The following is a 25,693-nucleotide window of genomic DNA, read 5'->3' on the forward strand; positions in this document are numbered from 1 at the left end:
TCAATTCAGAAATAAGTTTATTAGAAAGCTTACAGACAGTTGAACCCTGAGTAACCAGCCAAGGAACAAATTTTTAAAAACAAAGGCAAAAACAAACCCCAAACTTTCTCTCTCCCCCCTTCCATAAGCTCAATATATACTCAAAATTACATTCGGCTCTAGGGAGTTCTGTCCAGTGATGAATCTCAAGTCATTCAAAAAGTGCTTTCATGACCCTGGCACCCCTGGTCTAGCAGGTGGTGGGGCGGGGCGGGTGGAGGGCTTAAGCCTTCGTTTTAATTGTTCAGCTGGGATAAAGCCAGCCATAAGCCGAGTTGCTTCTGGCTCCACTGGCCACAGAAAGCAGCTCAGTAACCTTTCTTGAAGCTAGGCCCAAGAGGATCCTGGGGAAAGAATCCCTTTATTGCAAGGCCAAGGGCACTGAAGTGAAGACGGGCAGCTGAAAGCCCTTTGCCTCTGGAGTGGAGGCGGAGTCTGGAAGGGGCATCCAGGGAGCAGGGACCCTCAAATCTCAGAAGCACCAGAGACAGACGTCCATGCCCCAGTCTAGTCTGACAAGTCTGAGACCCAGAAACAGAGCCCAAGCCCTCCCTAGAGATGAAGGGTCCCTTCGTCTTGTTTTGTGGCCTTCTGTCTGTTGTTAAGATTTCTCCTTTTGACAAACAGAGCCTAGAAAAAAGAATTGATCACCCCCCCTCCCCCTTTCTTTCTTTTTAAAAAAAGAAGAGTTTGTACAGTGATTGATTCCAGTCAGGAAAGTCCCTGCCAAGAATGGTCCGTGCTTTGGGAGCAGAAAGGCACTTTGCAATCCTCCCTCCCCCATCCTCCAGGGGAGCCCATCCAAGCTGGCTGCTTGCCGGGAGCTCCCACCTGGCTGGCTCCCGGTTCCCTGCCCAGGCGGATTAAGTGCAGATTTCCCCAGGGAAACATGCAGAGTCTGTGGTGATGGCGCAGCCCCGTGGCCTGTGACATGCTCCCGAACCCTTCACAGTGTGGTGGAAGGCAGCTTCTTCACACGTCGCTGGGCCAGGATAGATGTCTCGATAGGCTTGAGCTGTGGGGTGGGCTTGGAACTGCTCAGTGCCGAGTAGGTGGCAGCCATAGCGCCCTGAGGGGGGAAGGACCAGGAGACAACGTTAATCCAGATCCATTAATCGATTAATAATCAATTATCAAGCCTTTAGAATGTGCGGGACACTGCAGATACAATAACAGAAATGAAAGTGCCTGCCCTCAGGGGGCTTACATTCTATCAAGGGATGGCTCTAACTCCTCATGACAAGGCCATCTCAGATGAGCTTGTACCAGGACTCAGGGCTCCATGCAATCCTGCTTCACTCTGAGACCCTTGGCCTCCCAGAGTGAGAATGTCCCTGGTGGATCAACGTGTCCTCTATGACTGATCAGACATGTACTATGTAGGATGACGTGTCCAAAGTCATCTGGGCAGGGTCAGAGGCTGGATCTGAATTCAGGTCTTCCTGGCCTTCACTAGCCACTGTACTACACTGCCCCTATGGCCCCCTCTTCTCATGGCTGGAGGTGGGAGGCCCCAGTCAGCCCTTGGAGTCTGGGCTGTAGAGCTGGGCCCACTCTTGAGAGGCACCAAAAACCTGGGTTCAAATGCTGACTCAGCCACTTACAGTCAACTCTTTCTTCCTCCCCTGCACAATGAAAGAACTGGACCAGGCCACCTTGGAGGCCTATCATGCTCTGACCGCATGTTTTCTGGCTGTAATTCATGCAGCACTTCAGAGGCAGCTAGGTGGCGCCATAGTGCACAGCATGCACAATTTGGAGTTAGGAAGACCTGAGTTCAAATTTCCCTTCAGATACTTATCAACTATATGACCCTGGGCAAGTCACTTAACCCTGTTTGCCTCAGTTTTTCCCCACTGCAAAGTGGGGATAATAACAGCACCTACTCCCCAGGGTTGTTGTGGGGATCAAATAATATTTGTAAAGTCCTTAGCACAGAACTCAGCACTAGGCTAAATAAATCCTCCCTTCCTTTTCCGTCTTGTCTAATATTTAAATTCCCCTTTATATCCTTAGACGAGGCACCCTCAAGGGCAGAGCTACACCTCTCCTTCAATTGGAAACTCCTCAAAGATGGAGGTGGTAATCTTCTATTTCTCCTGTATCCTACCCACGGCCTGGTATAGGAGATATGGAGTCAGCCTCATGGTTGGGAAGGCCTGGGTTCAAGCCCTGCTTCTGACTCCAACTGTGTGACCCTGGAGAAGTCACTTACACTCTCATAGCCCTAGACAGCTCTTTCAGACAAAGCTTCAGGTGACTGCACGTGTAAAATTGATAGTATATTGCTTCCTTCTTAAGGGGTTTGGGAGGGGAGGAAGGGAGGGAGAGAATGTGGAACTCAAAATGTTTAAAAATGAATGTTAAGAATTTTTTACATGTAATTGGGAAATAGTCAACAAAGTAAATTAAAATATATATATATATTTTTTAAAGACTTAAGTTGGAGAGAAAATGCCAAACCGAACTGGCTGAGGGATTTTCCCTGGGAGGCTGGAGAGCTGGCCTGGTTGGGGGAAGGCAGTTCCCAGGCTGACAAGCACGTGTGAGAACACAGCACTGTTTGCTGTCATCCAGGCTGGGGGCACTGTGGGGGAGCCAGGACTGAATAGAAAAGTGGCAGTAGCAGAAGCTCATTTCTCTGCATTGATGGGATCACAGGCCCAGCTCCCATGCTTGCCCACAATGCTCAGGTCTTTGTACCGACCAGGGACCAGGGATGAGGTGGGCTCTGCCCCTACCCCTCGGGCTCTCTGGTGCCCCAGATCAGGGAGGAGGATACAGATGCAGGAGCATCTTGGGACGCAGCCTCACCTTCACTAGCTGCACATCCTGATGGGACAGCTGGCTCTGGGGAAGCTTGTCCCTCTGCATGACCCACGGGTGCCGGAGAACCTGCTTGGCAGTCAGGCGCCGGTGGGGGTCCACATGGAGCATCTTGGACACCAGATCCTGGAGGGGACAGAAGGAGAAAGAGCTGGTGTGAGCAGGGAAAGTCTAGCAGCCACACCCAGGACTAGCTCCCCCAAGGGAGGCAGGGTCAGGGACTAAGCATAACAGGGGGAACAATTGGGAATGACTTGGAAACTCCCCCAATCCAAGGGGCAGCTGCTGCCACATAGCCACAATTTCAGCAGGGCAGCCCTGAAAGGAAGAGGGGGGACAGAAATGGGATGTCTGGCTTGTCACCGTGATGGGAGAAATAAGATAGGCAAGGCTCTTCCTGAAAAGACCCTGCTGCTAGGGCCTTCCCCTCTGAGACCACCTTCCATCTACTCAGAATATATTGTGTATGAACCTAATTATTTACACGTTGTTTCAACCGTTAGAATGGGGACTCTAAGTGAAGAGACCTGCTTTGCCTTTCTTTGTATTTCCAGGGACTGGCACTATGCCTGGCACTGAGGAGGGCTTAATACATGCTTTTCAGCTGATGCCTGATTGACTAGCACCATGCCTCCCCTAGGTCATAGTGAATGCTGCTTCGGGCCCCACAGCCTCACCTTGGCTGTTTCTGAAATCATGTTCCAGTTTCCACCACTGAGAGTGAATTTTCCTCCTCCGATCCGGGACAGGATCTCCTCCGGTGTATCACTGGGCCCATTTGCAAAGGGAGTGTATCTGGAGGAAAAAAGGTCAGTATTCTCTTATCATTCTGTCTCTTGTTTCTAAGACAGAAGGTCCTGAGACCCCTGTGGTCTAGGGAGAAAAGGCCCTTGTAGACCAAGGGCCAGACCTGCTGGGAAGATCTGGCTGATGGACTTGGTTCCAAGAAGCCTAGGCAGACTTGAGGGTTGGCTCAAGGGGAGAGGGGAAGGAAGGGTGGGGTAGAGCACAAGGATGTCCAGAGAAGGGGGAGGAAGAGTCAAGGCCTGAAATCCCAGAGACAAGAATTCTAAGCACCAGCTAGGCAAGGAGAGTCTTTCTCTAGGTACTAGGGTAGGGAGGAAAGTGTGAGCAGCAGATAGGTTCCCTTAAGAAGGCAAGCAATAAGATATCAATTATACACATGAACTCCTCTGCAGCTTAGTCTGAAAGAACTGCCCAGGACACTGAGAATGTGTGTGACTTTCCCAGGGTCGTACACTCCAGTCTGTGTCAGAGGAGGGGATGCAATCTTGAGAATAATCTCAGGAGAGGGAGGGAAGGGGCAGGATTTTGAAGATGGAAGGATTTGTCCTCCCTTCCAACTAACTTGGAATCATTTTGTATATACTGTACACACACACACACACACACACACACACACACACACACACACACACAAAAGCCTTTGTTCTAAAAGCCTTTGTGAAGTTTTAAGATACTAAAGCTTAATATGTACATGTAATATTAATACATATGATCTAAGCTATTAAAGAATAATATTTAAACTTTTAAAACTGCACTAAGACTTTTGGGACTCTGTGTGTGTGTGTGTGTGTGTGTGTGTGTGTGTGTGTGTGTGTGTGGTGTTGTAAACACACACATAAGCATAAACATGTGTTTTATGTTAGAATGTAAGCACCTTGGGGGCAGGTTCTGTTCCACCTTTGCCTCTGTACCCCCAGCACTAAGCCCAGTGCCTGGCACACAACAGAAACTTCATAAATGGTTGATCGATTGAGACTTGTGTTCCCCAAGAATAAGTATAAGTGAATTTTTCCTTGAAGTGATAAAAATCATTTACCTAAAACCATCAGCAAGCATTATTTGCAATAGGGATAAGCTAGAAGCCTTCCCAGTAAGATCAGGTGTGAAAAAAGGATGCCCACTGTCACCAGTATTATTCAATATTGCATTGGAAATCCTAGCAATAGCAGTAAGAGAAGAAAGAGAATAGAGGAATCAGAATAGGGAATAAGGTAATAAGACTTATCTCTTTTTGCTGATGATACACTTTGAAAATCCTAAAGATTCAACTAAGAAGTTAGTTGAAACAATTAATTTTAACAAAGTAGCAGGATATAAAGTAAAACCACAGAGTTTTCCTATATATCACCAACAAAACCCTGCAAGAAGAGATACCTCATAAGTCTAGTCTAGATGGCCTAAAATATCTGCTAAAACAAACCCAGGAACTATACGAACAAAATTATAAAAACTTTTTGTACAAATAAAATCAGATCCAAATAGCTGAAGAAATGTGAATTGTTCAAGGGTAGGCAAGGCCAATAGAATGAAGATAATCTTACCTAAATTCACGGGCTTATTCATCAATGCAATCCCAATCAAATTACCAGAAAAATTATTTTAGTGAGTTGGAGAAAAATAATAAAATTAATTTGGAAGAACAAAAGATCAAGAACGTCAAAGGAACTAATAAAAAATGTAAAGGAAGGAGGTTTAGCAGTATCAGACCTTAAACTATATCATAAGGCAGTCATTATCAAAATTATCTGCTACTGGATAAGAAATAGAAAGATAGATCAGTAGAACAGAGTAGACATACAATATATAGCAGTAAATTATTATTAGTAATCTTGAATCTGACAAGTATAAAGACAGGTTTTGGGGATAAGAATTCATTACTTGGTAAAAATGGTCAGGTAAGCAGGAAGGCAGCCTTTCAAAAAGTGAGCATAGAACAATATTTTACACCATTTACCAAGATAAGGTCAAAATGGATACAAGACTTAGATATAAAAGGAGTTATTAGAAGAAAATTAGAAAAACATGGAACATATTACATATCAGACTTAATGGATGGGTGAGCAACTTATGAATAAACAAGAGATAGAGAACATTAGGAAGTACAAAATGGATAATTTTGATTACATTAAATTAAAAAGATTTTATATAAAACCAATGTAGCCAAGATCAAAAGGAAGCAGAAAATTTGGGGAAACAATTTTATAGACAAATTCCCAGCTAAATATACCTCAAATATATAAAATGTATATTTCACTATATCTCAATATATATATCTCAAATACATAAAAAACTCTGTCAAGTCTATAAGAATACGAGTCATTGCCCAACTGACAAATGGTCAAAGGATATGAACAGTTTTCCAGTGAAGAAATCAAAACAATTTGTAGTCATATAAAAAAATGCTCTAGATCATTATTGATTAGAGAAATACAAATTAAAACAACTCTGAGGAATCACTTCATACCTATCAGAGTGGCTAAAATGATAGTAGGGAAAACGGCAAATGTCAGAGGAGATGTGGATAAATTGGGACACTAGTTCACTGTTGATGGAACTATGAGCTAATCCAACAATTTTGGAGAGCAATCTGGAATCATGCCCAAAGAGTTATTAAACTGTGCATGTGCTTTTACCTACCAAAACCTCTATTAGATTTGTTTCCCAAGATGATACAACCTCTGTGTTGTAAAATATTTATTGCAGCTCTTTGTGGTGGCAAAGAATTGGAAATCAAGGGGATGCCCATCAATTGGGGAACGGCGAAATAAGCTGTGGAATAAGATTGTGATGGAATCCTACTGTGCTATAAGAAATGGGGAGCAAGGTGATTTTAGAAAAAAACATGGAAAGACTTGCATGGAATAATGAAGAGTGAAATGAGTAGAACCAAGAGAATGCTGTATACAGTAATAGCAATGTTATTTTAAGAACAACTGAGTGGCTAAATCATTTTGAGTACTGTAAATACCCAAATTAACTACAAAGGACCTTCCTACAAAGGAAGATGCTCTCTGCCTCCAGAGAGAGAAGTGTGTATAGTATGGTTTTCTATATATACATATTTGTGTCTAATGATAACCATCTCTAGGGCAGAGGGTGGGGGGAGGAAAGGAAAAATTATAATAAGCGCATAGCAGAGGAGAAAAGAAAATGTAGAAGGAAGCATAGTAGCTTTGAAAATGACAAGAACTACTTACATAGCTTTTTTTTTAAAAGTAAACAGTGGGGCAGGTAGGTGGTGCAGTGAATAGAGCAGAATAGGAGAAGGACCTGGGTTCAAATCTAGCCTCAGACACTTGACACTTAACTAGCTGTGTGACCTTGGGCAAGTTACTTAACCCCAATTGCCTTGCCTTCTCCCCTCAAAAAAAAAAATCAAAACTGTGAAACGTAAATTTAACATTTAACATTAAACCTCTTTCTAGGTTGTGCTGTGTAAATGGAATCTTTTTTTATCTTTATGTATTTGTGAGAAATGATGAATACCCAATATCTTGGGGGAGATTCAGAGCTGTCCCCTTCTTCCAAATTGCTGATTTTAAAAATTCCACTCTCTTTGGGCGGCTAGGTGGCGCAGTGAATAAAGCTCACTGGAGTCAGGAGGACCTGAGTTTGGTTCCAGCCTCAGACACTTGACACCCACACAAAAAACTAGCAGTGTAACCTTGGGCAAGTTACTTAACCCCAACTGCCCTCCAAAAAATAAAAAGGCATACCACACAAAAAATTTCACTCTCTTGAAGGACCTTACTGATAATGAGATTGAATTAACTCTCCTGGTCTCATCAGACCCCACCTAACTTTAATCTAAGGTGGGGGAAACCCATTGTGTTCTACTCAAGCTTGGGTGGAGGCAGAACCTTTCTGTCCAAGGGTGACTGATGTCCCTCTCAGCCCCTCATCGAACACCTACAATATAAACTGTGAATCCTGCCGCAATGATGATCTTTGCTTTAAGAGAGATGGACGAATGACCATCCTTTTATTAATAACTTGCTGGCCTTATCAGAAACTATGTCTCTTGAACCTTTTTAATCATTATATGTTTAAGTTCAAAATGAATTAAATAAAAAAAAAAAAGACAGGCTCCCATACCCTTAACTACAGGACTGAGTTGAAGCAGCGCATTTTCCCCAAGGGCTGAGACAAGAGCAAGTCCATAGCAAGATAACTGAGTGAATACGGAGGGCAGGTCCAGGTTGGTGCAATCACCAACGGCCCAAAGACCAAGGACTGCTGAAAGGCTGGGAGAGCGAGATAAGGGCCAGGATCAAGTTAAAAAGACATTTGCAACTTGTGAAGATCAGAGACCTTTAGAGCCAAAGGGACCTTTGGAGTGTCTGGTCCAATCCCCTAATTTTACAGATGAGGAAACTGAGGCTAAGGGACCAGACATGGCATGCCCAAGTGGTAAGTGTCAGAACGGAGAGCTGCCCCCCGGCTTCCCCTGATGCCAAATCCAGGCCTCCTCACACCTCTCTTGCCTGGATCATTTCAACAATCCAACAAATTATCCCATCTCCACTCCTTGCCCCCTTTGATCCATTCTGTGTGTTGCTGCCCATGTAAGTTTTCTTATTCTTACCATCTCTGGAAAGATGACAACGGCGATAGCTAACATTTTAACATGTATACACATTATTTATATGTGCGTGTATCCGTGTGTGTGTGTGTGTGTGTGTGTGTGTATGTATGGCAGCTGGGTAGCTCAGTGGATGGAGCACTGAGCCTGGAGTCAGGAAGATCTCAGTTCAAATCTGCCTTGAGACACATACTAGCTGTGTGACCCTGGACAAGTCACTTAATCCTGTTTGCCTTAATACAGTGGAGAAGGAAATGCCAAACCACTCCAAGAAAACCCCATGGATAGTATGGTCCACAGGGTTACAAAGAATCAGACACTACTGAACATATACATACACACACACAGACACTCTCTCTATATACACACACATACATACATTATATACATATATACATACACACATACTATATATACATGTGCACACTATGCCTACTATTTCTTTTGGAGGCTTTCATGTGGGGCTTTTTGAGTTCACAAAGACCTTCTATTCCTAGCAGACTCACTGGGTTGTTGTAAGGATTTCTATCCCCATTTTACAGATGAGGAAACTGAGGCCTAGAGAGAGCTGTAACAGTCCCATGAGTTTTAACTGGCAGAGAGAGAACTTCAACCTTGCCCTTCTGAGTCCTGATCCTGGGCTCTGCCCACTCTACTACCTCTCCAGCGATCAAAGAACCTGCTCCTTTCCATTACCTACATTTCCCCGGGGGTAAATAAACACTTGAAAGGTCCATGGGCCCTTCTGAGGGAGAAGCTGCTGGGAGCTCAGCCCCTCAGGGGTCTTGGGAAGAGGGAATCCAGGAGAGATCCCACCCCGTCCTCTAGGGTAGTGACAGGCCACTTACCCAGCCAGCATGGTATAGAGAAGGATGCCCAGGCTCCAGATGTCACAGCCTTCATCATATCCCTGGCGCCTCAGGACCTGGGGAGAAGAGTAATATTCACAAATGATCACTGGCATCTGGGAGGTGTGTGAAGCAGTGTAGAGGCATAATTTCATTTGCTTCTCATTACAACCCTGTGAGGCAGCAAGAGGAGTCCTCTTGGAGCCTGGGATACCATGCCCTATGCTGCTGTGCTTGCTTCCAGCTGACGTGGGGCTCCTGCCTCCTGGTGTCACAGGGCATGTGGCCCAGTGCATGATGGGGGAGGAAGGATTCCCTCTTTGGGGGATGTCAGGTACAAGCAGGGGCATCAGCCTGCCTTTTCCTGGGTTTAATTCATAGCATCATAGATTTAGAGCCAGAACAGACCTTTAGCCATGAAACTCAATCCTCTCATTCCACATTTGAGGAAACTGGGCCAAGAGGCTAAAGGACTAGCCCAAAGTCACACAGCTAGTCAGCGTCTGAGACATAACTTGAACCCATGTCATGGGATCAGACTTAGAGCTGGAAGGAGGAACCTTAGAGGCCATCCAGTCCAAACCCCTCATTTTACAGATGGAGGAACTGAGGCTTAGAGAGGAAAAGGGTCCTGTCCAAAGTCATAGGATCATAGTGTCATAGCTTCAGAGACCATCCAGTATAACCCCCTCATTTTGCAGATGGGGCAACTGAGTTTAATTCCATTCAGTTTAATAAGCATTTATTGAGCACTTCACTAGGTGCTAACGATGCAAAGACAAAGTTAAATAGCCCCTGTTTTCAAGGTGCTTCCATTCTATCTGGGCAAACACTGACACAGATGCCTATGTACAGGTTACCTGACCTGGCTTAATATCCACCTGAAATAAGTAAAAAGCAAATGCAAAATCTATATAACCATTTGTTAGTCACAGAAGAGTTCCAGTGACACCATGGAAGGGACAGGAAGAACCGGACAGGGACACAGGGGATCTATAGGGGAGTGCTCAGTGGAAGTTCCTCGTCCTTTTAAATTAAACAGATACTGCTTCTTATCCCATGCCACCCACCCCCTCAGTGGCCACTCAGGAGCCCTGGGAGGGGGACAGGCCAGACTGGGCCTCAGTTCCAGGACCCAGACCCAGGGCAGAAGGGGAAAGGGGATGGGGACTCTGCTCACCTCTGGGGCCACGAAGTTGGCAGTATAGCAGGGGGTCATGAGGAGCCCGTTCTCTGCTCGAAGCTGCTTGGCAAAGCCGAAGTCACAGATTCGGATGCTCTCAGGGTTCCCAGACTCGTCCACATAAAGGATGTTGCTGGGTTTCAGGTCCCTGTGCACTACCTGGGGAACAAACAAAGACCCTGAGGTGAGCCCCTGGGGAGGCAGGATTGGGAAAAGGAACAAAGCATTTTGGTGCCAGCTACCTGAGGGGGCTAGCAAGAACCCCCAAGGGTCTGAGAATGGGAAAGTCCAGATGTTAGGAGGGCAGGCAATCAACAAACATTTATTAAGTACCTACTGTGTGCCAGATGGGGAGAATACAATGTCGATGAGCTAAGGAAAATCCATCCTGGAGTCAGAGGTTAAAGGGAAACCCTTGGGGTCCATGGTATTAGAAGTAGAGAGGGAGGGGAAAATGTATCTTAGCTCTGGAGGTAGGAAGGGGAGGAAGATAGGATCAGGGTTACTCAGCGACATGGTAGAGAGAACAGTGCCTGGAAATTAGAGGCAGAAGTAGAATGAATGTTCCAGGGTCCACTGCAGGGGGAGTGGGAGGAGGGAAGCGGAGAGATGACCCTGCTGGGGTCGGCCACTGGAGGGCAGGCCAAGGGGGGCTGGGGCAGCGTGCCAGAGGGGCGGCCACTGGTAACAAGAAGAGGACAAAGATGCCTCCTTGGTCTTTTAACTGGATAGAATGTAAGCCCCTAGAGGGAAGGGACTGTTTCCACTTTTCTCTTAGGAGGTAACTAATGGCACAGTGATACAGTGTAGGACCTGGAGTCAAGAAGACCTGAGTTCAAATCTAACCACAGACACTTATCATCTATGCGATCCTATATAAATCATTTAACTTCAATCTGCTTTGGTTTCCCCATCCATAAAATGGGGAAGATAACAGAACCTACCTCCCAGGATAAAATGATGCCATATTTGTAAAGCTCTTTGTAAACCTTAAAGCGCTATATAAATAAATGCTAGCTGGCGTTATTATCCCTTGTGACTACCATAGTGCTTGGCATACAGTAAGTGCCTAATAAATGCTTGTTGCTTGACTGGTTAGTCAATAAACATTTATTTAGGGCCTTGTAGATGCCAGGAACAGTGCTCAGGTCTGACCATGCTTGCTGCTAACTCTTGGATTGTGGCTTACACAGAGGAGAGCCTGCAGGGTGAAGGGCGGGAAGAAGGGAGAGGAGGCAATCATTGGAAAGTTTTCTTTAAAAGGATCATGGAGATGAATACAACATTAAAAAGAGAATTTAAAATTAGATCAGGGCTCAATAATCCCTTTGGTCTGGAGGGCCCCAAGGGGCCATGGCAGGGCCAGGGTGAGGGAAAAGTAAGGGTGTGGCTGAGGCCTCCCATCCCACACTGTCTGCACCAAACAATTCAGCAATTCACTGGCCTCTGTTTCATGTACCTGTGAGTTCATTGAGGGCAAGTGCTGTGTCTTACACCTGTGTCTCCCTTTCTGAAACCTAGCACACTCACTAGGTGCCAAGTAAATATTTATTAAGTTAACAGAGAAGGAGAAGCCAAAGGGCATAGAAGGGAGAACCAGAGAGACAGATCTCCAAAGCTATTAGACTGTGTGCAAATATACAGATATGGCTATTGGATCTATCCCCCAAAGAGATCAAAGAAAGAGGAAAAGGGTCCATATGCACAAAAATATTTACAACAGCTCTTTTTGTGGTAGCAAAGAATTGGAAACTGAGGAAATGCCCATCAGTTTGGGAATGGCTGACCAAGCTTATGGTGGACTAACATTGTGCTGTAAGAGATGATGAAAGGGATAGTTTCAGAAAAACCTGGAAAGACTTGTATGAACTGAGACAAAGCAAAGCAGGCAGGACAAGGAGAACAATTTACACAGTAACAGAAATATTGCAAAGATAATAAACTGTGAAAGACTTAGAAACTCTAATCAACACAATGACCAACCACAATTCCAAGGAATTAGTGATGAGAGCCTTAGAGTACAGATTGAAGCATTTTTCTTCTATTTTTTCTTTCTCTTGTTTTTGTTTTTTTGGGGGTGGAGGGGATATGGCTAATGCAGAAATTTGTTTTACATGTCTATACGTATTTGTAATGGGTTTTATTTCTCCTGCCTTCTCAATGGGTGGGGAAGGGGTGGAGAGAGAGAATTTAAAACTAAAAATAAAATCGAATTTCTTTTTTAAAAAAATTAATCTTAGCAGATCCTTTTCCCTGGTCAATCTCTGGCCAATCAGTTTTCCTAAAACAGCTCTCTTTACATCACTCCCCTGCTCTAATATCTTCAATTGCTTTCTATTGCCTCTAGGAAAAAATACAGAATTCTTAGCCCAGCATTTAAAGTCCTCCACAATCTAGGTCCTATATACCTTTTTAGTCTTAGTTTCTGCTACACAATAACTGTCTGACCTTGGGCAGACTCTGGGTCACAGCACCCATTCATAGGATAAGTCTCTAAGGTCTAAATTCCCACTTCTAAATTCTATGACCCTATAAACTATGCCTGACCACTTCCGGGATCAAGGGGAGCCACCAGCAGACAACAAACCTGTGCATCTCGGAAGCTAAGAAGGCCTTCCAAGTGACCACCTTTCCACCTCCCTTTGGGGGGGAGGGGAAAGGGGGTTAGTTTTGAGAAGTGTCTACTCTAAGATGACTAGAGACTTACCAGATCACATTATCTCAGAGCTAGGAGGGACCTACGAGGTAATTAAGCCTAAACACTTCTTAAAACAGGAATTTCCATTATCTGTAACATCTCCAACAATCTAATCTCTGCTTGTAGAAGAAGGAAGGGAGGGAGGGAGGGAGGGAGGGAGGAAGGAAGGAAGGAAGGAAGGAAGGGAGGGAGGGAGGGAGGGAGGGAGGGAGGAGGGAAGAAAGGAAGAGGAAGGGAAGAAGAAAGGGAGTGAGGGAGGAAGGAGGAAGGGAAGGAGGGAGGAAGGAAGGAAGGAAGGAAGGAAGGAAGGGAGAAAGGGAGGGAGGAAGGAAGAAAGGAAGGAAGGGTGTTTACTCTGTGCAAGGCATTCTGCAAAACACTTTACAAATATTGTCTCATTTGATCCTTACAACAACCCTGGGAGACAGGTGCTATTATTATCCCCATTTCAGGGGGTTTTGGAGGAATTTGAGGAAACTGAGGCAGGCAGAGGTTGATGTTCCAATAGCTGGTAAGTGTCTGAGGCTAGATGCACTGAACCACCTAGTTGCCTCTAGAGACTGAGAAATCACTATCTCCTGAGGCAGCCCATGCTACTTTTGGAGAGCTACAGACATTAAATAATAAGTCCTCATACAAGCCCCAAATCTGCCTTTTTCTGTAAGTTCTACCCCACTGCTCCTCATTCTGCCCTCTGGGGTGATGGAAAGCAAATCTTCCACCAAGGAAACTAACTACTTAGCCTGGAATTCGAGGCCTGCTCCTGACTATCCAGCCTTATTCTTTATGTCATTCTTGACAGAGAACAAATCCTTTCCAACAAGCTATCCTTTTGAATACCAAAGATCAGTAACGCCCAAGTGTTCTCTGCTTCAGGTTAAACATTCCCAGTGCCTTCACCCGTTCTGCCTGCGGTCTCTGCTGATCACTCCATGACCTCTGAGAAGTCGCTTTACTTTTTTCCAGGTCTAATTTTGTCTTCTGTAAAATGAAGGCCTGATGGGCAGTAGTCATGTAGGTCCCTAGAGGTCCTAGCCTAAAAACCACTGGCTCCAACCCAGGGAGATCTTCCTGGATCTCAACTCTGTCCTCTGAAACTTTGGCCCCTTTTGCAGACTGCTTCCAAAAGATCAGCACTGGACACACCAACAGGGCGGGGTTTGACACAACCCCAGGAGGGCTCACTCAGCCTGGTGCTGCCCTCCCTGAAAGGACTGAGACTCTGTGGCCCCTTCTTATGTTCTGACATTCACCATCCACATTGGTCTCTATGATTCGATTTGAAGCTCAGTCTTGTGTCTCCTCTGCCAGCCTCCCTTGGCTTAGGAGGCTCTGAGCTGCCCGGGGCACAAAGGAACTCCAGAGGCCATGCTGTTTGGTGATTATTTGACCCAACCTATATAGGTCCTTCGAATCCACCCCACCTACTCATGCATTTAAGGCAGACGATCATTCTTCCTCTGGCATCTGGCAGCCTCCAACTGCCCCCTGCATAGAAAGACCAGTCCAGGGGCCCAACGCACCACTGGGATCACCTCACGCCCCTTCTCAGAAACCTCTGATGACTCCCCATTGCCTGCAGAGGTTCATGGGAAAGAGGAAAGCATGTTACATATGGAGTCACGAGGACCTGAGATCAAATTCTGCGCTGCTACTCACTAGCTGTAACATTCTGGACAAGCCATTTAACTTCCAAAGCCTCAGTTTTCTCATCTCTAAAAGGAGGAGGTCTAAATGGCCTCTATGGTTCTTTTAAACCTATAGTCTCTGAATAATGTCTTAGTGATATGTGGGACCCTGTTTTGATTATCTACCCTTAGCTTTGACTACTTTCTTATTCAGAGCCTTCCCGTATACTCTGGTTTTAATTTCCCAAGACCACTCCTGCTTCCAGGCCTCAGCTCACTCCTTTTTAAATACTCCCTGACCTCATTCCTTCCCATTATATTTAAATTCCTCCCAGCCACAGAATCTACAGCTGGAAAGAGCTTAAGGAAAGTCACTCCCCTCAATGTCAGAGAGTAAATGACTTGTCCAAGGTAACATAATCAGTCCCCACCATTTGTTCCCATCCTCGTTGACTGTCCTTTTCTCTGAACTATCATCCTACCAAGGTAGTTAAGTAGTGCCATGGTGCACAGAGTGCTGGGCCTGGAGTCAGGAAGACTCATTTTCCCCAACTTCAAATCCAGCCTCAGACACTTACTAGCTGTGTGACCCTGGGCAGGTCACTTTACCCTGTCTGCCTCAGTTTGCTCATCTGTAAAATGAACTAGAGAAGGAGATGGCAAACCACTCCAGTATCTTTGCCAAGAAATCCCCAAATGGAGTCATGAAGAATCAAACATGACTGGAACGAAACAGGAACAAAATCATTTTACTAACATTTATTGAGAGCCTGCGATGAGCCGGGTTAAGTGGCTGCCCCTGGGATATAAAGAGATGTAAATCATTGCTGTGGCCTTCAAGAACTCAAAGGGGTTAGGGAGACCGGACAGACAGAGCTAAAGTATATAAAACCTAGGGGCTTGATAAGGAATGCAGACTAGAAGCATTCCAAGAGTTCAAAGGAAAGAGAGAAGATTGTGGGCTGGTGTGGTCAGGGGGGCCTATGGAAGGACAACAGGCTTGAGCTAGGCCTTAAAGGAGGGAAGGATTTCCAGAGGCATTCCAAGTAGAGAGAACGATGTATACATCAGGTTCATAAAACCCAGTGCCAGAAAGTACCTTAGAAGATAATCTCATTTTACAGATGAGGAAACTAAGACCCAGAGATATTAAATCACACAGGCAGAAATTAAGTTCAAGTTGAATGGGATATACTCTCTGTGGAGACTCCTCAGAGAGAGGAAAGAGAGAGAGATTACATTGAAAACCAGAGGCAGACCTTTTGGGAGACTGGACAGACCTGAGTCCTGGGTTTCCTATGAAATGACACAACTCAGGACCCTTCCCCTTCCCCTGCTGCCACAATACATTAAGCCCTTTGGAAGTCTCCTAGGACCCTCCCATTTCCTTGTCTTAGCATTTGTCAAATAAAGGCATGTACATTTGGACTGGCTATACCTGGCTTCTCTGTTCTTTGTCCTTTTCACACCCAGACGTAAGACTCCCAGTCAATGGGAATGAGGTGGGCTGTCTTCTTGTTCTTTGTTTATTTTCATGCCTAGATTGTAAACCCGCCTTCCAACCAATCAATGGGAATGAGGGATAGTGATGGGAGGGGATTTGTTTATGCTAAAGTATATAATCTTGGTTTATCTTCTGTAACAGGCCTCATTCCACTGGTCCATACTGGTGGAAGAGATGCCCTCTTCTCCCAAGAACTGAATAAAAACTTCCTGTTCTTACCTTGAGACACCTCTGACTTTTAATTTTTGCATAGGGGATTTTTGGGGTCCCCATACCCCACACAAGGTATACCAGACTCTGAGTACCATACATTCCTTATGACTAAGATGTGATAAGGTTCCCCCCTCCCCCCACCTCCCTCACTGGCCCCCTGGGAATGACTCACCCCCTGTGAGTGCAGGTACTCCATGGTCCGGCAGAGCGTGTGCAGGACAGAGCTGGCCTCACGTTCCGAGAAGAACTTCTGTCGAAGGATTTTGTCCAGGAGCTCCCCACCCCGCATCAACTCTGTCACCAGGTACACGTGCTTGCCATCATCATACACCTGAGGTGGCAGAAGAGGAAGATGTAGGTTCTGCTGCCTTTCAGTTGGTGGGTGTAGAAACCCACCTCGGACCCTCCCCCATGTCACCAGATCACAGAGCTAAAGCTGGTCCTCCCAGGTCGCTGAGGAAGCTGAGACCCAGGGAGGTTTAGTAATCAAAGATCACAGAGATAAGAAGTGGCACAGCTAGAAACATCAGAGCACAGATTCAAAGCTAGAAGGGACCCTAGGGGCCACCCTAGGAAGAAACTGAGGCAAGGGGAAGTCAACATTCAGGTAGTTCTTTGTTAGGCAACCCTCACTCTTCTTCAGATTGGGAGGTAAAGTGGTAATGGCACCAGCCCCGGAGTCAGCAGATTCAGGTTCCAAACCCTACCTCCGAGGCTTCTATTACTTGTGTGACTTTGGGCAAGTCATTCATTTCCTTCCTGAAGCCTCAGTTTCCCCTGAAAAATGAGTGGGTCAGACTAGCTGGTCTCTGAGGATTCTTTTGGATCTGGACATAAGACCCCATGTATCATTATAAGGCCCAGTGTTGTGAATTGGGGATAAGATGAAAGACAACGTGGTTCCTGGCCTCAAAGACAAATAGAAGTGATGTAGCCAACGCACAATCAAGTGTGATCACAAGGCAGAGCAAAGGAGAGGTCCAGACAAAGGGCTTTAGAAAATGCAAAGCGCAGAGGCTGCTCTCTTGGGGGGAGGGGGGAGAAACCAGGGGAAGCTTCTGAGCCTTGAAGGAGGAGCAGGATTTCAGCAGCAACAGAGGAGAAAGGAGTGTGCTCCCAGCATGTGGCAAAAGGCAGAAAGAGGTGAAAGAGCAGGATGAGACCAAGAAACCAAGAAGTGGCCAGGTGGGCTGGGCTATATAGCAAGTGTGTGGAAGAGTCTTGAGAAACCTGGCTGGAAAGGGAAAGAGGGGTCACACCACGATGGGCCTTAAATGTCAAGCTGACCTTCTTGGGTCAGAAACTAGAAACAATAGAGATATAATAGAATATTACTGTGCTGTAAGAAACAATGATGAGAAATTCTAAGAATCCTGGGAAGACTTCTATGAACGGAGGAAGAGTAAAGTAAGCAGAACCAAGAAAACCACATAAACAATGACTACACTGATGCAAAAAGAGAGAAAACGAAGAATCCCCGAACTGAACCATAAGTATGGTGATCACACCTGGTTCTCAGGAAGAGCTGAGGAAATGCACCTTGCCCTCTCTGGTGGGGGATGGGGGGCTATGCTTGTGGAATACTGTGGATACCATCGGGCATGGTCAGTGTGGCTGGCTGGCTTTGCCAAACTGTTTGTTTTATAATATGATATGATACGATAATGAAATAATTATAACTATAAAATAAGATTTTATAACCTTGATTATGTGGGTGGGCGTTATAGGTGGGTTGGTGAGGGAGAGATTTAGAAACAAATTAATATAAAAACAATAAGGTACTGAGAAAAATGAGAGGGAGTGTGGCATAATGGATAGAGAATTGACCATGACACCAGGAAGATCTGGGTTCAAGATCTGCTTCTGAGACATGCTGCTTTTCTCAGTGTTCTAGGCCACTCTCTAAGATTCCAAGTTAGAGAGGTGTTGACTTGCATTGGGAGAGGGAGGCTCCTCATTCATGAATTCCCTTTACCCATGAGATAACAGTCCAATTCCTATCTCTATCCTATCAATAAAAATCAGATTACAGCCCATGGAGTCTAAATGAAAGAAATATTAAGGTTATAAATCCCCTATACAAAACTTTAATATCTGCTAAAATTAACTTCATAGGCATGGATTTTTTTCTTATTGTTTAAATAAAGTAGTTAGAATTTTGTAAAATGAATAAATAAAAAAAATCGGATTATTTTTTTTTTAAACCCCAGGCTGAAGAAGTTGTGAAGTTGTATTTTGTCTTGGATGCAATGAGGACTGTAAGTTCATTTGGGAGAGAGGGAATTGCTTACTCTTTTTTTTTTTGTCTTTGTACCCCCAGCACCTCCAGCCTATTAAAACACAACCAAGTTAATCAAACAGAAAATCCACTATATGCAGCCACATTCGAGGCCTTGCAGATCCTGTGCTTGCACATGGCCTAGGAGAAAACTCCAACGGCCGCCACCTTCACAGTGCAATCCCAGTAGTAGGTGCTTGACAAAGTTTTGTTTAAATATTAAATCTCTGTATCAGGAGGACTGTTTTGGTATCTGGGCGCTGGAATAGAGAGAGGCTGGGAGCAGGGAAGCCAGGTAGGAGATGATTTTAATAATCCAGGCAAGAGGTGATGAAAGCCTGAATGAAGATTGTGATGACAGCATGGGGGATGGGAAGGGGACACTTATTCGATAAACATTTATTAAGCGTCTACTATGTACCAGGAACTGTGCTAAGTTCTGGGGATATGCAAAAAAGAAGTAAAAGACAGTCCCTGCCCTCAAGGAGCTTAGGGTCTAATGGAGGGGACAAATGTGTACATAGCACCTGTTTGGACAGTGTGAGATGGGTCAGGAAAGTGAAGGAAAGGAAGAGACAACATTGACTGAGATCGTGGCAGGCCTAGGAAGGGGATTTGGAGGGACCTGGGAAGGGGGTTGGGTAGATTTAGATAATAGGTGGATGTTAGGCAGTAAGGAACCATTCCTGACCTGCCCCAGACCCTGTTCAAAGGCAGGCTGTGTGACCCTAGGGGCAAAGGGCTCTAGGCTGGTAGCTGGTGACTGGGGTTTTCTCTGAGCTCCACCTTTCATTACTGTGACTGTGTGACCTTGGATATATCACAGCCTCTTAGAGACTCAATTTCCTCATCTGTAAAATGGAGGCCATGACTTAAGAGAAACCCTTAACCAAGCCAGTGTGGGAGCTGGGGTGCTGCTGAGGCTCTCCCCTTGCTCACAGATAGCCAGCCTTTTCTGTTCTAGGGCTTCTTCTCCTTGAATCTCCCTGCTTTCCTTTCCCCCAACTCACATCTTTCAGGGTGATGATATTGGGGTGTTGGCCATAGCGCAGAAGGATCTCTATCTCCTCCGAGGGGTCCCTCTTGCTCTTGTCGATGACCTGGGAGAGAAGAAAGAGGGGATATTGGGAGGAAATAAGGACAGAAGCTAGGCCACCAGGAGGGGTAATGGGGAGCAGCAAAGGTACAAGGTTCATGTATTCCTTAGGGGGCTGAGCCTGTGCCCTGGGGGCTGGTGCTTTTAACGGAGGAGCTAATCCCAGGGCTAACTAACTGCCTCCCCCCTCCCAACTGTAGCCTCCTTGGCCATATTCATCCTCATCCCTGGGATACTGAGAGCCCCACCTTGACCGCATACTCCATGTTGGTGGCCTTGTGGATACAGCGCTTACACACGGAGTAAGAGCCAACTCCGATGGTCTCCTTTACGATGTAGCCATCGCTGAAAACCAAGCTCTTCCCATGAAGTTGCTGGAGGGTGGGTGGGGAGGAGATAAGGAGAGAAGTTTCAGAGTGTGGCCCCTTCACACTTTCCCCTTCCAGGCCCATCCTTCAGATGGTTCTCTCTCAAAGCCTTGGCAGGGAGGAGGGAGTCTAGAACTATCAGTGGTACCACTAAAGATTCGCACTCAAGAACTGCGGATCCATCCCCAGAATAGAAAGTGCTAAGTCAGGTGCTGGGTGAGAGCATCAGGGCGCTAAGTGTTTGGGGCATGTGCCAAGGGGTAGAGGCTGTCTTCAGCACAGTGCCCTCTCATCCAGGAGTGAGACTGATATCCCAGTGAGGGGCAGAGCAGAAAGACCAATGAAGCAGGAATCATGAGACTTAGCCTTTAGTCCCTGATTCTCCTGCTCATTCCCCGTGTGATCTCAGTTCCTTCATCTGTCAAATGGGGACAATAATCCTTGCCCTGTCTACCTCAGAGGAATGAGGTGAGCCTCGGAGATACTAGATAGACATGAAACGACTCTGAATAATACAAAGTCCTATACAGATACAATAATAAGTATTATTATTAGATTTTTACCTTGGCCAGAAGGAAGGACTAATACCTAGGATGGTCTAGAAGTAGACTGGGCTGCCTCTGTAGAAGGAGCGAGCTCTCCTTGAGTGGACATATTTAAGCTCCTGGATGACTCCCTGTCAGGTCTCCGGCTCACAAAGTTCACTGTGATGTTGTTAGTAAGGGGAACTCCCAGAGAGGAGACTCCCTCCACCCATGCAGGTTGGCATCTTCTCTATGACTTGAGGGCTGCTTAGAGCCCTGAGAGGCTGACTTGCCCAAACTCAAGCAGCCAGCAGAGGTCAGAGGTGGTCAGCCTCTAAGTCCAGTCACTACACTTTCCTGTTCACATACAGGATGTACTTGATGACCCCTCTGTCTCTGTCTCTCTCTTTCTCTGTGTCCTCCAGCTCTGAGGCTATAATTAGGCCTACCACTCATGGTGCTCACCCTGAGAGACCCTGATACCACTTATGTCCTATGTATGCCCCAGCAACAAGCTTTGGCCGAGTTCTGGCCAAACTCCCCTGAGGACCCAGCAACATGTTCTTCAGAGGCTGGGAGGAAAGCTTCCATCCAAGGCCTTTGGCCTCTTACCTGGACGACCGAGTGCAGTGGGGCCTGTGGGGCCCGGACCTTGCCGTCATCCTCCATCAAGCCTGTAGCCACAAAGCTGAAACCCCGGAAGAGCTGGTGGGCCCCAGCACTGGGGGGGATGCCTGGGGAGTCTGGGAGAGAAAGAAAGGAATGTTGAATGGCCAAAACTACAAACTAGGTAGGGCCCAGCTGCTTCTTTCCTTCTCTCCAATGGGGCCAAATGCCACAGTCCCCTGGACCCATAGAAGTAACATGGAATAAGAGCCAGCTTTTATGAGCTGTGTGACCTTAGGCAAATTACTGAAGGTCTCTGAGCCTGCTTCCTTAAGTGGAAAATAGAGATAATATTTGTCACAAGATAATCATGAGGATTAAATGAGAGAATGCAAAGCCTCATGGTGTGAGAGTTGTAAGGATTCAGTCCTCAGTGCAACAATCCCAAGGACATAGCCACAGTGCAGAAATAAGGCTGGGGAATTGTGACTGCAGAACACTGATGGTGAACACAGGTCTCCTACCTCTCATGGGAAAGGTGGTAGAATACAGGTGTGGAATGAGGCATACATGAACAGACATGCACAAAGTTTCAGTTTACTTTGCTTAACTGCTATTCCGTTACCAGGAAGGGTTCTATGTGGGGTAAGGGTGGGGAAAGGAGTCATTGGGAAATTACCTTGATTTTTTTTTTAATAGGCAGCAAAACATTTTTAAAATGTTTTTTGATTTTTATGTTTTAAAAAATGTTTTAAGATTGTTTTTAAAAAGAAATGAGATGACTAAAATGGAAACGTTTTATATGATTGCACATATACAACCTATATCAAATTATCATCTTAGGGAGGAGGGAGGGAAAAAATTTGGAATTCAAAATTAAAAAAAAAAGAATGTTAAAAATTGTCTTTGCATGTAGCTGGAAAAAAAATAAAATATTTTTATTTAAAAAAGAGAAAAAGAAATAAGAACATTAACAAAACATTTTTTTAAATACACAAAAGAAATAAGTCCAGACAGGGGCACAGAGGAACAGCTCCATTACTATGTTGTAAAGTTTACTATTTCTTTAAAAACAAAGCTCTATATAACACTTCATAATTTCTTATTCATTCTCTTCTTTTTAAAAATGAAATGCTTGTGTTTGTTGATGGGTAAGTTCACAAAAAAAGGCAAAATTTTCTTTTAAAAGGGATATTAATCTGGGCTTAGGAGAAAGCAGGCCTTGGGCTCTTCAGGAAGGGAAGCTACATCCCCCATCAGCAGACCACTGCCCCGCTGTTACCTGGGAGCTGGGATGGTGTAGACATGCCCAAGCCCACTCATGTCCCTCCTCCTCCAAAATACACCAGGCCCAGAAAGCCTGCCCTGACAGGGATCACTCCTTCCCCGTGCAGCTCCACTCTCAGAATCATAGAATCTGGGCTTGGGGTTGGGGGTGGGGTCTTAGAGCACAGGCAATGGTGGAAGGTGAAAGAAGCTGTGGAACTGCAACACAGAGGAACAAAAAAGCTGGACTTTGGCTTTTTTGCTTGTTAGCCGTGTGACTCTGGGCAAGTCACTTTTCCTTGGGCTTCAGTATCCTCATTTGTAAAATGGGGGAAGGGCTAGGCCTGGGATCCACCAACTTGGTATTTTTAAAAGACGTTTTGATAACTCTTCCACCAGAATTTCTTTTTTTTGTTATCCTGTGTATTTCATCTTGTGCATTTTGGCCAAAGGGATCCAGGACACAAAAAAAAGTCAAGAGTTCCTGATCTATGTGATCCTGAAGGGCCTTCCCAGATCTAAATCTATGCTCATTTTACAGATGAGGAAACTGAGTCACAGAGATTCAATCACTTCACACAGCTAATAGGTTCCAGGATCATAGATATAGAGTGAAGAGGAACCTTAGAGACCATCTGGCCCAACCTCTTCCTTTTATGGGTGAGAAAACTGAGGCCCTCAGTGACTTGACCAAGGTCACACAGCTAATACATGGCAGAGGTGCTATTCGACTCCAGAGACTGGTGCTCTCTCCCCTCTCCAGGCCTCATGTGCTTCATCTCATAAAAAGCAGACTGTAACATACACAACGTGGCCTCCCCAGGGCTTCCAGCTCTCACCTCCTCCTTCCCTTCCCTCCCCTTCCAGCTCTATGGCTCAGGGCCTGCAGGGGAGAAGGAACTTGGTACAAGGGCCACCTTCTGCATGATCCCCTACGGCTGGTACCTCCCCCACTCAACTCACCTTGTTTGTGTGTCACTCTGTGCTAGGCACATAGGAGGTTCCTGGTAATTATGTGCTGACTGACCAACATCATGTTAATTTACTTACCCTTGGGTGTTCGGGAAGTGAATTCTGCATCAAAGTAGAAGGTGTCATCGGGCTGGGCGACAGCAGGCTTGAAGGGAGGTTTGATTTCACGACGAAACAGTTTCTGGAAATACAGTCCCAGTCTGATAGGTGGCCTTGGACACCCCCACGCCCCAAAGCAGAGGAAGGGACAAGGGGGAGAGGGAAATGACTCGGTCAGGGCAGCTGCTCCACAGCCCCAGGGAGGTCTGGGGACTTGGCAACATCTGCCACTCCCAGATGAACTGAGAGGCATCATTTTTTCTCCCTAACCCAGGCTATGCCCATGGCTGAAGGGCGGGGATCTGCAGGGCAGTGGAAAGAGAAGCCAGAGTCAAATCCTGGCTCTTGCTTCTTCTAACCCGTGGGGCCACGGACAAGTTACTTCTCTGGGCTTCAGTTTCCTGCTCTGTAAAAGGAGGGAGGGAGACCAGACAGTTTCCAATTTAAACTCTGATCATGGGGTTCAAAGCCCAAGGGATACTTCCTGCTGCCCTATAACATGGCTATGATTCTGTAGCTCAGAGGGGTCAAGGAGGCCAGGCTCCTGCAGCACCTTGGTCTGACCATGGGGATGCCAAGTCCCTACCCTCTGGGCTGCCAAAGACCCATCTTCACACTGCCCCAGAGCAAGGCAGGGTCTCAGGAGCTGCTGAGACCACTCCCCTGTCCCCTGTTCTCTACCTCTTCTACCAAGCTCCAGGGCCCCTGTCAGGAGAGGGAGGACATCCTAGGCCCAGCTGGGGGTTGCTGGTTGTTGCTGGAACATATGTTCTTCCCTAGAGCCTCCCCACCAAGGGCCCCCAGACTCTTGGACAAAGAGGGCAGGAAGTAGCCCAAGAGGAAATGGCTTCATGTCTATCGATTGTGGGAGGGCGAGGAATGGGAGGAAGGCATTGGGGGAGGCACTTGGAGCCCCACAGGGACTTCACTGGATAGAAATTTTCTTCTTCCCTGCCTTACCTCCCACCCTCAAATTTTCCTAGGGCAATCCAGGGAAGGTGAAGTCAGGGGTGGAGGGGTGCACCATGGGGGAGGGGGAGAGGGAAAGCAGCTGGGGGTGGGGGGGGAAGGATAACTCACATTCCAGTCTATGGTAGAGTAGAAGATGTGCCTCTTAATCTCTTCGGCCCCATCAGTACCAGAGCCTGAAATATTAACATCGTTTACTCTGCTGTGCCTGTGAGCACTTTATCTCCTTAATCCTGGGCCAATGTCCTCACTTCGGCATGGAGGTAAACCCAGCCCCCCAAAGGCTACATGATTTCTCATAAGTCCTATGGAGCAGTCAGAGCTTCAAGTACGGGCCCACCCAGTCACAGGCCCCCAGGTCTGCCCTCTAAGGATCAGCTGGGCTGAGTGCTGCCACAGTCAGAAGGCTGGTATTCAGGGCCTTTTGCAGTCTGGCTCTGGCCTCCCCTTCCAGGCTGATTGCACATTACGTAAGCTCTCTACTTCAACCAAACCGACCTTCTCAAGGTTCCCTGAACACAGTACTTGATCTCCTGCCTCTGCACCTTTAACTGGTGGCCCCCCATGCCTGGAATGCACTCCCTGCTCACCCCTATCTCTTAGTATCTGACAGGGCTTAGCTCATGGGCCACCTCCTATGGGGAAGCCTTTTGCGGTCCCCTTAGTGGTTGGCCCTATCTCCTGCCTCCTTAGATTATTACGTCTATATCTATCTGCTTTATCCACTTCCCATCGTCCCCTGATTCAAGCAAGGATGGTTTTTCATCTTGCCTTTATGTGCTCAGAGCTTGATATACAGCAAGCACTTAATAAATATTTGTGGGACTGGATAAGGTATAGGGACAGACAATGAATAAAAGGAAGTCCTGAAGTATGGTCTTAATGGGCTTTTCCAGTGGCCCTTTGGCTATCCAGGACTTGTGGAGAGCAGGTGGTATTTATCATCTCGGATTTTTTTAAACAGGGAAACTGAGGACCAGAGACGTTAAGTGACTGCCTCCAAATTGCACAGCCGAGGTAAGTGGCTGAGCCTGTGCACGGACTCAGGACGTCCTGGGCTCACTGTCCAGGGGGTCTCTCCTCTCTGCTCCAGTCACCCTGGCTGCCATTCTTTGGCCTTGGTGAGACAGCGGCTTTTATGGCCACCCCTGACCCCAGACAAGAGTTGAATCTGGTAGAGTAAAAAA

The 25,693-nt window shown here is 46.2% G+C and overlaps 1 protein-coding gene across 2 annotated transcripts in view; it reads right to left on the reverse strand.

Annotated features, from left to right (window-relative positions):
- RPS6KA1 (ribosomal protein S6 kinase A1) overlaps window positions 1-25,693 on the reverse strand; it is a 65,969-nt gene continuing 40,276 nt past the window's right edge. For both annotated transcript variants that reach the window (XM_069079354.1, XM_069079355.1), the window contains 11 exons: window positions 24,618-24,682; window positions 23,517-23,619; window positions 21,207-21,337; window positions 19,951-20,076; window positions 19,617-19,706; window positions 16,501-16,659; window positions 10,283-10,444; window positions 9,103-9,179; window positions 3,543-3,660; window positions 2,854-2,991; window positions 1-1,108 (listed from right to left, as the gene is read on the reverse strand). In XM_069079354.1, coding sequence (XP_068935455.1) covers window positions 986-1,108; window positions 2,854-2,991; window positions 3,543-3,660; window positions 9,103-9,179; window positions 10,283-10,444; window positions 16,501-16,659; window positions 19,617-19,706; window positions 19,951-20,076; window positions 21,207-21,337; window positions 23,517-23,619; window positions 24,618-24,682 — 1,292 coding nt within the window. In that variant the 3' untranslated portion in view covers window positions 1-985. The remainder of the gene's footprint in view (window positions 1,109-2,853; window positions 2,992-3,542; window positions 3,661-9,102; window positions 9,180-10,282; window positions 10,445-16,500; window positions 16,660-19,616; window positions 19,707-19,950; window positions 20,077-21,206; window positions 21,338-23,516; window positions 23,620-24,617; window positions 24,683-25,693) is intronic.

The sequence above is a fragment of the Petaurus breviceps genome, unplaced genomic scaffold, assembly GCF_028583685.1.
Source record: "Petaurus breviceps papuanus isolate PSGF00001 unplaced genomic scaffold, PetGlider_PUasm1.0 91041, whole genome shotgun sequence".
In the NCBI taxonomy this organism is placed as follows: Eukaryota; Metazoa; Chordata; class Mammalia; order Diprotodontia; family Petauridae; genus Petaurus; species Petaurus breviceps.